Genomic DNA, 12,220 nt, shown 5'->3' on the forward strand with positions numbered 1-12,220 from the left:
CGCTGTTCTGTGATTTATTTGTCTATACAGTCTGACCGTGGAGGTGATCTGTTATGTTCAGATATAAAACCGCAATACTTATTTCATGTGGTTGGTTTGGCAGACCAAAGGTAACAAAAGAGGTGCAGCCAAGAAGGCCTCATCATCACCAACCCACATCACAGCTCAGAAGGCTCCGGTTTACTTTGACCCAACCGGAGACTTGGATAACGCCACATTCAGTGCTGTGAGTATTTTGTGCCAAATAGAATACCATGACAAAACTAAACAAAACAAACAAGCAAGCAACAGCAACAACAAGAATATTGTCCATCATGTGATAAGATTCCAATATTTTATGGTATTTAGTAAAGACACTCGCTTTGCACCCGCTTTGAGAGACAAACAGTATCATCTTCAGATAGATCGGAAGATGTATCAAATGTTTTTTTTTGGTTTTTTTTTGATAGATATCTGTACTACTATCTTTGTGCATACCATTTTTTGTGGTTTTTCTTTGACCAAGGGTTCACATACTTGTGCCTGTATGCATCTCTGTGCATGCCATTTTCTTGCGATTTTTAGCTCACCTGAGCCAAAGGCTCAAGTGAGCTATTGCGATCGCCCTTCGTCCGGCGTCCAGCGTCCGTCGTCCGTCGTGCGTAAACTTTTTACATTTTCATCTTCTTCTTGAAAACCCCAAGACCGATTTTCATCAAACTTGGCAGGTAGCATCCCTAGGGGGTTAGGAACTCAATTTGTTAAAATGGGCACCATGCCCCACCCAGGGGGCCCCCAGGGGGCCCAAACCCCCCAAAATTAAGGAATCTGTGAAAATCTTCTTCTCTAGAACCAGAAGTGATAGAGCTAAGTTAATACTATGAGTTAGTACATTGATGACTGTAGTTTCAAGTTTGTTCATGGCAGAATCAGGGGTGCCCCCCTTGGGACCCAGGGGAGGGGGGTGGGGAGGGGTCCTAATGGGGCCTAAATTGTACATTTTCATCTTCTTCTTGAGAACCCCTTGACCCATTTTCACCAAACTTGGCAGGTAGCATCCCTAGGGGGTTAGGATCTCAATTTGTTAAAATGGGCGCCATGCCCCACCCAGGGGGCCCCTAGGGGGGCCCAAACCCCTCAAAATGAAGGAATCTTTAAAAATCTTCTCTAGAATCAGAAGTTATAGAGCTAAGATAATACTATGAGTGAGTACATTAATGACTGTAGTTTCAAGTTTGTTCATAGCAGATCCAGGGGGGTGTCCCTCTTGGGGGGGGGGGGGGGGGGGGTGGGAAGGTCCAAATGGGGGCCTGAATTGTACATTTTCATCTTCTTCCTGAAAACCTCATGATGGATTTTCGTCAAATTTGGCAGGTAGCATCCCTAGGGGGTCAGGATCTCAATTTATCAAAATGGGCACCATGCCACACCCAGAGGGCCCCAGGGGTCCCCAATCCCCCCAAATTAAGGAATCTTAAAAAATTTGGGCCCTTATTGTACATTTTCATCTTCTACTTGAGAATGCCTGGTCAAATTTTAGTAGAGCTGTGAATAATTTAGATTAGTGACTGCGTGAAAGGTGAACTTGCGATACTCAGGTGAGCGCTAGACCCGCAGGTCTCTTGTTCTTTGACCGAGGGTTCACATACTTGTGCCTGTATGCATCTCTGGTCCACCACTAGAGAGTACTTTTTAAGAAGTCCTCTTGCCTCCCATGTGTCCATCTTTGCATTGCACGGAGAAGATGCTTTGATTTTGATAGACATCCCTGTGACTGTGTTTGTGAACGCCATATTTTGTGATTTGGCATTTGTCGAGGGTGCACATGGCTATGTGCAATCCTGATCCAATACTAAAGAGTACTTTTTTGGGAAGTCCTCACGCCTCTTGTTATGTCCGTCTTTGCAGTGCAAGGAGAAGATGCGGCCGGTGAAGCGAGCCCTGAAGCTACTGGACAACCCCCCGGAGGACGTGTCGGAGAAGGAGCAGCTGAACCACACCCGCCAATGTCTGCTGAAGATTGGGGACCGTATCAATGAGTGCACCCAGGAGTACAAGGACCCCAACAAGATCCAGGCATGGAAAGGGTGAGGCTTTACACTGCTTCTTTCAATTACTATTTGGAGATGGTTTATATTTGCTGTGTGTCTTATTTTCACCAGTTTTGCGAGTGGACTTAAGATTTGTGAAAATAACACCTTGGTAAAATATTGCCACCTGTAACGCAAGTGCCTTGTGTATCGCCTTCTAAGGCAGAAATCACTAAATCTTCTGAAAAAAGGATAACACCTATTTCTCATTCCGACACCGTGGTTCTTAGCAAGAGTTAAACCGCTCATGAAATTGTCTCACAAATTCCAGTCTGCAAAATATTGAACTCGCAAAATACAGTCAACTACCGTTATAAGGAAGTCCTCGGGGCCGGCAGTTTTCTTTTACTATATCGAAATTTAGTTATAACTGAGCAAGTAAACAATGAAATATGTAGAGTGGATAATGTTGGGGCCTGAATTTTTACTTTGTTGTAACCGGAATTTGTCATAGCCATGTGCGTAATAACGGGAGTGAACTGTTTGTATGGAGTATACAGTAACTATAAGTACTCGTGTGTTTTTACATTTTGTAATTGTGTCTACAGGAGGTAGGAATACCACATCATTTATGTTTATTGTTTTGCTGTATTTCATATTTGCATGTCCATGCAAGTTTTTGTCATACATATTGATGAGCCCGGCACAGTTCCTGTGAGAAAGCTTGACTTCATCTTATCATGCTTCAACTCCAAGAATTAAACAGCACTTTTTCTGTGGTTTGAAATATCCTGAGTATTTTACATAACTTGATTGTAAAGATCAAATAATTTTTACCACACACCTTTTGATTAGTCTGCTAACAAACCACTAAACGTTGCCATATTGATTTTTGCATTGAATTTGACTTTTCTTTTTTTTTTTTTTGGATAACAGGTATCTATGGACATTCGTTGCTAAATTCACCGAGTTCGACGCCAAAAAACTCTTCAGGTTGTACCGACATGCGCAGCGGAAGAGAGACGAAGATGAGGTGAGTCGGCATCAATGTTGAGTGTGCCTTGCCAGAAGCAGAAGGGAGTAACTCCTGTTGGGGTGTATGATGGACTTAATTCCATTTTCCGTGCTCTGAAGTCCTGTCTCTGTGCAGATGCCCATGAAGAGGTGTTGGTGTCTGTAACGCTTGCTGTACTGAATAGCTCTCTTTTCTCTTTCTTTTACTTGTTAGCTTTTTTTGTGGGGGGGGGGGGATGATGGAGGGAGAGGGTTACATGACGACATGTGAAAATCTGAAAATGACTGAAATTACTAGCTCTTCAGCGTTTTTTAAACACATCACTTCTCAGCTGGACTCTTGAATGGGGAAATGCAGCGCATGTATTGTCCCATATATTGCTTAGGGGAGTACTTTCCTGGAGAATCAGTCGTAGGCTGCTCCTGTTGACCTCATTTGACATGTGATATTGGAAACAATTGACTCTAACCCACACATGGCGTGTGAAAGAGCATGTGACATACAGTCCATAAGGGCATGTCCGCCCCTTTAACGGATGTGAAAGCTTCATTGTACTTGTGTTTGCATCTCTTGTGCAGTCATGTCTGTTTTGTGCCTTTGTTCGTTTGTTTTTTTCTGCCTCTATCCTTAGCTTTGCATGCAAATATAGATGGTGTGTGTGTTGACTTTCTTGTCAGTTGCTACAACCAGAGAAGGAATATAGGATACTGATTACAGTTCATTTCATATCAGCTAGTTTTTCAGTGTGCTTGTGTACTGAGGAGAAAATCTATTCATTGGATAGAAATAAATTTATTTTAATGCATTTCATTGCAGTCAGGAGCTTCCTGTGGTCAGTAGGCATTGAAAAAAAAAAAAAATCTTTGTGCAAGTCCAGTGCACTTTCCTTTAAGATTTGACAAAGATACAAAGATTAGAAAAATTTCAGAGGTGCTCTGGTTATGGGCTGGTAGGATATGCCGTGCGTACAAGAGGAGTTAGGAATCGGCAAAAGTGAAAGATGACTAATATTTCCAGCGGGTGCAGTGAGCCTTTGCAATACTGCAGGAAGAGAAGAGGGAAGTTGGGCAATAATGTCTTCTGGCATGCCTTTTGCTGCAAAGATTTCTGCCTTGTGTCTCGCCGCTTCTAACGATGTACCTCGTCATTGTTCTGTAGCCTTGGTGTTGCGCAACATGCCTCGGCTTTCTCACTGATGTGCGCTGAATTTCATGTCTGCATGCCGTAGTCAGTTGACGTGACTGCACTTTCGTTTTGATGTGTGTATGTTAGTCCAAGGTTTGTGCATGGTGTGTGTAGCAGTAACTGTTTCTCTGCATTCTCATCAGCTGTTGCTAAGGCGAGAGCATACATGGCCTTGGAGCTTGAACGTTCAGCTGTCCGGCATCACACATATTTCCTGTGTTGAGTCAGAGCAAAGCTGCACTCAGCAGTGTGAAATTGGTTTCTTTCAAGTTCGTTGTATGCTTAAAGTTAGATACTTGCCAGTGCACTGAAACCTAAGAGTTTGCTGATGACTAGGATATTTCTTTTTCATGAATCCTACTCCATGTGAATAAAGTCAACATTTGCTCAGTCTGTAGATAATGTTTCTTGAATTTGGGGAACCCCCCCCCCCCCCCCCACCAAAACATAAGTCATAGTTTTAATGTAATAATTCATCTATAAAAAATGAATTCCATTCAAAAGACTTATTGTGTCAAAATGGAAACACATCTTATTGTTGCAAATTCATTGCAAACAAGCATTCTTGCCTTGCCATGGGGTAGACATCCCAGCCGTTCTGAATTTAGAGGAAAGTATCTTAGTTTTTACCATTCCCAGCTCTTGTTTCAATAGGAGTTTCTTATCTTTCCTTATAATATTACTACCTTCTCCTATGGGAACTTTTCTTTCTTCCTACTTTTAAGTCAAATCATCTTTGTTTTTCAGTTAGAAAGGATGGGAGGACACACCCTTGTAAACATGGGGATGTTGGCAGTTCATGTTAATGTGAATGCTGCTTGATATGTGAGAATTAGAATATATTCCACTCCAAGAACACTGTGCAGAGTACACATTGTACTTCTCAACAGACAAATTGTATACTATGTAACAAAAACCAAATAAAATTTGAATTTGAAAAAATGGAAAAATCTGGGGTGTAATAGAGTGTGGGTTTCAAGAGAATATTTCAGTTGTAAAATTGCTTGTGTTTCATTTTCATTTCATTCATTTCATTTATTTCATTCCTTCTTTCTTTTTCGTCAAACATAACACGAAATGTATCAGAAGATATAACATAGGCATGTATTCGACTTTACATGGTAGATAATGGTTAACAAATACGAAATTATACATGCATACCGGCAAAATACAAAGTTATGTTTGGAGGAAAAAAAAAGAGAAAGAACTGAGAGGTTCACTGAAAAGCATGCTTGTAAATTGTGAACCACTCAAAGGATTCTTGTGAATACATTAAACTTTTTTTTTTTTTTAACAAAGACAGGAGAGAACAAGACAGTAGAAACACAAGACATTACATGACTTTACAGTAGGGTATACCATGACAGTAATAAAACACAAAAGAATAATGGAAAGAAAGGAGAGAAAGAAAAAGGAAATGAAAGGAAAAGCCAACACGCTGAACATCGGGATCAGAAGAAGGAATTGAGGTGTTTCAGCTCGATCAGCCGAGCAATGTTTATACAAATAAGATAATGTAAAAATACACAATGATGAAATCAATGATTGACGATGAACCCTTAGGCTGTAAAGACCAGCTAAGTAATAAATCGTATATATCTTAATATGAATTCAACAAAAAAATTTTTAACTTACGCTTAAACGAATTCAAAGATAAAGAATTTTTTATATCACAACTTAAAGAATTCCAAAATCTAGGGCCAGTGTATATAAATGTATTTTGAGCCAATAATGTTCTCAGAAGGGGTAAATGAAACTCATTTGATCGCCTGGTGGGATAATTATGAAAAGATTGATTCCGTGGAAACATTGAATCAAAAATGCTGGGAAGTGCATTTGTGTTATAATTAAACATAAACTGTCCCAGCTGAAAGAAAAACAAATCTTTGATTTTTAATATCTTATATCTAACAAATAATGGATCTGCATGGGAACATGGAGAAACGCCACAAATGATACGAAGTGCTTTTTTTTGTAATAACAATAATCTATCTAATAAAGTTTGATGGGCACTACCCCATGCTAAGATTCCATAATTTAAATAAGGTAATATTAATGAAAAATACAACGTCAGCAAAGAAGACAACGGGATATGAGATTTAAGTCTATTAATAATACCAATATTACGCGAAATTATTTTACTAATATTAATAATATGAGGCTTCCACGAAAGTTTATCGTCCACTGTAATACCGAGAAACTTTGTATGAGATACACGCTCTAAGTGAACGTCATCAAAGATGATATCTGTGCGTAAAACTTCTATAGACTTACTGAATAACATATAGTTAGTTTTCTGAAGATTCAGTGATAGCTTATTGGCTCTTATCCATTGAGTCACTTTTTTTAATTCAGAATTAACAGTATCGACAAGAGTAATTGGATTTTGGTGGGAGAAAAAAATATTTGTATCATCGGCAAAAAGTATAAAAGAAAGTATATCAGATGATCTACAAAAATCATTTATGTAAATGATGAAAAGTAAAGGTCCTAATATACTACCCTGAGGGACGCCACATTTAATAACTTCAAGACTAGAGCTGTGCTCGTTCAAAGATACATATTGTTTTCGGTTTTGCAGGTAACTCCTGAACCACTCCAAGGCCTTCCCTCGTATACCATAATGAGACAATTTATGAAGTAAAATTTCGTGATTAATTGTATCGAAGGCCTTGGAGAAGTCCAGGAAGATACCAACAAGATGGGAATGGTCATCTATAGTATGTGCGGCGTTATCAATAAACTTCAAAAGAGCATGAATGGTGCTATGTTTTTGACGAAACCCAAATTGAGAATTCGTAAAAACATTATAATAATTAAGAAATTTAATGGTTCTTGTAAATATCAATTTTTCCAAAACCTTAGATAGGGATGAAAGTAGAGAAATAGGTCTATAATTACTTATATCAAAACTGTCTCCTTTTTTGAATAAAGGACACACCTTAGCAATTTTCTTACAATCAGGAAAAACACCATGTATTATGGATTTATTAAAAATATGAGAAAGTGGATCAGCAATAGAAAATATGATTCCCTTTATGATAAAATTACTTATATCATCATAACCGGCACTTCGTTTATCATTCATTGCAGTAACAATGTCTATTATTTCATATTTCGTAGTTGGAGCTAAGAAAATAGAACTGGGATTGGATTGACCTAAAAATTTTGCAAAATGCGTATCGGACTGCGGTACTTTTTTTGCCAGATTCTCTCCAATCATTGAAAAATAAGAATTAAAAATATTTGCTATATCACCAGGATCTTCAACAATTTTATTATCAAATCTTATTTTTGTAATATCATATTTCTTTTTTGATATATTCATGGCCTGCTTTAATATCTTCCATGTATTCTTCACGTCATGTTTATATTTTTCTATCTGAATGGTATAATATTTCCGCTTTTCAGATCGTATGACCTTAATCAAAATATTCTTATATGATGTATATTTATTTTTTGACTCCTCAGTTTTTTTCATTTTGAATCTATAATACAACCTATTTTTCCTGTTAATTGAACGGAGGAGAGATTTCGAAATCCATGGAAGTTTAGGTGTTGTTTTATAATTTACTGACTTATCTTTTAATTTAGGAATATAATCATCTAAATGCTTATTGATTATCTCCATAAAATTATCAAATGATACATTAACATCATCAGTATCACAAACACTTGACCAATCAACCCTATCTAAACAGGCATCAAGACTAGCTAAATTTTCTGGTGTGGCTCTACGTCTAAATGAAGGAAAATAAGACTTATTAACCGAATGTTTAAGATCACAGCATGTTACAATTGGAAAGTGATCGGTCATATCGGACAAAATTATAGAAGAACTCAAAACTTGTAAAGAATTAGTAAAAATATTATCAAGGAGGGTGGCAGAATGATTTGTAACACGTGTAGGTTTGGAAATTAATGGCAAAAAAGAGGATGACAAAAATAATTCAAGAAATTCTTGTGACGTATTATCATCACTCTTAATCAAATCAATATTAAAGTCACCCATTATATAAATGCATTTATTAACAAAACGAGGGCTTTTTAATAAATTTGTAATACTATCTAAGAAATCTTTAGAACTGGAATTTGGGGTTCTATAAACAACACCAACTATAATATTTTTACTTTGAGGGATGGAAATTTCAACAAACAAAGACTCTATTATATCATTCATTATATTTAAATCATCACAAGTATCAAAATCAAATTCATTAGATAAATAAATCGCAACCCCGCCGCCGGTCCTATTCACTCTATTATTTACAATCAAATCATAACCATTCAATGCATACGGTAAATTAATATCAGATGATAACCATGTTTCTGTTAAACCTATAACAGATATTTGTTGTTTGTTTTGATTATCTAACAATACCTGTAATTCATCAAAATGCTTATTCATACTCCTAATATTCAAATGTACTATAGAAAATATACTTTCTGAAAAATCTTTCACAAAATCTTTAAATTGATCAACCGTAACATATTTGGAGGAGATTAAAGTGGAATCATGTTCAAAGTCAAATCCATTAAACAAATCATTAGAAGAAAAATTAACATTATTGGCAACGAGGTTTTCAAAAAGTGCGGAAGAACGTGAATTGATCTGACTTCTTGATTCTGTAGGCGAGCGTCTTAACAAATCAAAGAGTTCATCGTCATCAAGGGAGTCAAATGCTGCGTTGAGTCGATTAGCCATAACGCAGAACATAAAGTATATGAAGGCATGTCAATTGGCAAGGTTGCAAAAGAATGATATATGTGGACGTAAATGAAGCACAAACAATTCCCAGTTTGGGGATAGTACAGCGTGTAGGCAAAAACATATTAACATAGAATTCAAGCGACACAATCAAAGAACACAGAAGACATAAAAAACACAAGTAGAAAGCGTACACACTAAATAACAAGGTCTGCAAACGGAATTCAGCAGAATCAGTACAGGGCATATGAGCAGAGAGAAAAGAAAAAAAAACAGTAGAAAAAACAGTAGAAGCTCCCTACGTTATGTCTTGACAAAAAGTATGTGAGGAAATATAAGATAATCAGAATGACGGAAGTGAACGATGAAAATATAGCAGCACTAAAAAGAGCAATCTAAAGAAAATGCTCACATTAATCATGCTGCAACCAATAGGAAGCGTATGATTAATCATATTTTTTTTTTAACGATATGAATGAAATATACATTATTACACAGTATTAGATTATAAAAGGGATGCTATATTATTCTTGTGAAAACTGACAAAGTTTGATGCAATATTGAAGGGAAAAAATCCTATACAAAACAAATATTGCGGATCTTTATACTGAGGTTGAGGGCATCGAACTACCGCAAAGGTTTATCTATCAAAACAAAGCAGAACAAAATAAAATTCAGAGTGACGTTGAGTGACACCATGGCGAGACTTGACAACGTGATAAAAACCAATTTTAGTGAGCTTCGGGCAGCCCGAGACCGTCAACACAATGGCACGAAATCATGGTGAAACCAATACAAAAACTAAAAGGAACATTGCATGTGACCACGGTGACTTGAGATCCTCAAGTATCCATTGAGGAGACACAACTAAACACATACATGAAGTCTATTTTATTTTCATGAAATTTTCTCATAAAACAAGCACTTACATTATTTGGTCAGGGAAGTATAATTTTATGTAAAGAAGAATCCGCCCCCCCAAAAAAAAAACAACAAAAAACAAACAAACAAACAAACAAACAAACAAACAAAGAAGAAACAAAACTTGGTCGTCCACTTTTAAATAGACTTCTAGAATAGGGGTTTTGTGACATGATTGTATTTAGGTTGAAATTATCATGAATGCATTTTCAGAGAGACAGATTACATTTGTGAGTAGAATAGTGACTAGTGTAGAGTGTGATATCAAATCGTAGCTCAGAGAGTCGATCTTTATAGACGCTTGGCTGTATTTTCTTTCTTTCTTTTTTTTTTAGGTAGAAAAGTTGTAGTTCCTTCTTGCATGTTTGATATGTACTTCTTTGTGTTACCAGCAGCTTAGCTTTTTTCTGTTATGTATTTCGTCCCTCTTGTCGATGTGGTATGATATCGCCCAAACACAAAATATGCATGGACGACAGGCGAAATCACACAATTCTGCTCCCTCCAATAAGGGAAAGGCCGACGGGCCCGGAGGCGGACCGGTGCAGCGCTACCGCGACGGGACGGGGCACCACCAGTCGTTGCCGGGCGGGGTCAAGCGGCCCCACATTGGAGCCGAGGGCCACGGAGAGAGGGGCAGAGAGAGGTGAGTAACTCGCCCCCTTGTGTAGTCTTTGTGTCCATCGTGATAGCAGAGTTGTTAAGATGCTGCGATTATATTATCGCAGTATAGTGCAATCCCCTTAGGATAGATCAATCTGTGACTGTGGGATATTTGTTTTCTGAAATATTCAAGGTTGGAAGAAGTAAAGCCTAGAAATGTGAGTTATTTACCAAGACTCCTTTTGACAGAAATGGACAAGAAGCCAAACAAAGCAAGTATTCAGTGTGGAAAACAGAAATAACTGAAATGAAAATCCTTGTGTAGAATTTTAAAGGACAAGTTCACCTTTACAGACATGTGGGTTGAGTGAATGCAGCAATATTAGTAGAACACATCAGTGAGAGTTTGAGGAAAATCGGACAATCCGTTCAAAAATTATGAATTTTTGAAGTTACTGCTCAGTCACAGCTGGATGAGAAGACTACTATAGCTTGTGATGTCACATGTGTACAACGATATAGAGAAAGTAAAAAGAAAATTCAACATATTTTCACTTTTCTTGCATAACTAAAGAGCACTCGACTTCTCTCTCTCAGAAGGCAAGGGAAATAATATTACTCTTAATATTACATCAATAACAAGCCGAAGAAATGTGCACTTCCTTAAAAAATTAAGGTTTTGTGAAAGTCTCTTTTTATTTTCCTTATATCGTTGTACGCATGTGACATCATGCACTGTAGTAGTCTTCTCATCCAGCAGTGATTGTGTGGATACTTTAAAAATTCATAACTTTTGAATGGATTGTTCCCAAAGTTTCACTGATGTGTTCTACTAATATTGTTGCATTTACTCAATTTACATGTATATGAAGGTGGACTTGTCCTTTAAAGTGCAATTTATGCAGATAAAATGAAAACAATCCAGAGCACATTTTCGTTTTACAACAAAGGATTCATGTGATTAGTCATTTCTTGGTGTTTTGAGTTATTGTTTGTTGCACTTGTCATAGTTGTCGTCAGATGTGATGGTCATAATCAGTTATATCAGTGCAAATGGTTGATTTGTGAACATTTTGTCCCACCCCACCCCTTCCAGTAGTTGACACAGGTTTGTCCTCACAAGTTTATTAAGCATGCCCGCATGTTTCAACTACAGTGTATGGACAGAGTGAATGTATGGTATACTGTGTTTCACATAGTCACAGATGTTTTGTTATCAAAATTAAACTTCTCATCCCCTGAAAAGTGAAAAAGATCTGCAGCGCACAATTTGTGATATGTCGTTAGCTTTTCATTTTTGGAATTTTCTTTTTTTCTGTTATGATGGTGAAAAACATTTCTCATAATTTCTCTAGAAAATCATTTAATTTGTGGTAGACAGTTCAAAACTAAGAAGTGCAGTATTTTTCTTTGTGAAGCTGCTCATTGTATGAGAAAATTTATATTAAGCCATTCTTTTCTAGGAATATATGAATAGTTTTGGGAATCATTAACATTTTATGATGTTTTAATACAAGGCAATAATTCTGTTATTTCTTTGCTCTTAATGACTAGTTGGTCCGTAACATATTTGTAGACTGCTGCATAGATATGTGCTAGATGTATTAACTCAGTGTGAGAACTTGGATTGATATCAACTTGTTGAGGGTTTTTTTTTTTTTTTTCTCATGGTAATGTAATGCACATGTAATTTTCATCATGATGCATGAGTTATGATCCTAATCTGAGAGGTAGAGATTGCCTTACAATCTTTGGAGAAGCAACAAAATCTTCACTTTG

General features: G+C 37.0%; 1 protein-coding gene across 1 annotated transcript in view; it reads left to right on the plus strand.

Moving 5' to 3' along the window:
* The window catches only part of LOC140230713 (chromodomain-helicase-DNA-binding protein 1-like), a 72,082-nt gene that overhangs the window by 50,167 nt on the left and 9,695 nt on the right, over window positions 1-12,220 (plus strand). Inside the window, exons 32-35 of the mRNA XM_072310852.1 lie at window positions 104-226; window positions 1,888-2,066; window positions 2,946-3,042; window positions 10,351-10,484. Of these exons, the coding sequence (XP_072166953.1) occupies window positions 104-226; window positions 1,888-2,066; window positions 2,946-3,042; window positions 10,351-10,484 (533 nt within the window). The remainder of the gene's footprint in view (window positions 1-103; window positions 227-1,887; window positions 2,067-2,945; window positions 3,043-10,350; window positions 10,485-12,220) is intronic.

The sequence above is a fragment of the Diadema setosum genome, chromosome 7, assembly GCF_964275005.1.
Source record: "Diadema setosum chromosome 7, eeDiaSeto1, whole genome shotgun sequence".
Lineage (NCBI taxonomy): Eukaryota > Metazoa > Echinodermata > Echinoidea > Diadematoida > Diadematidae > Diadema > Diadema setosum.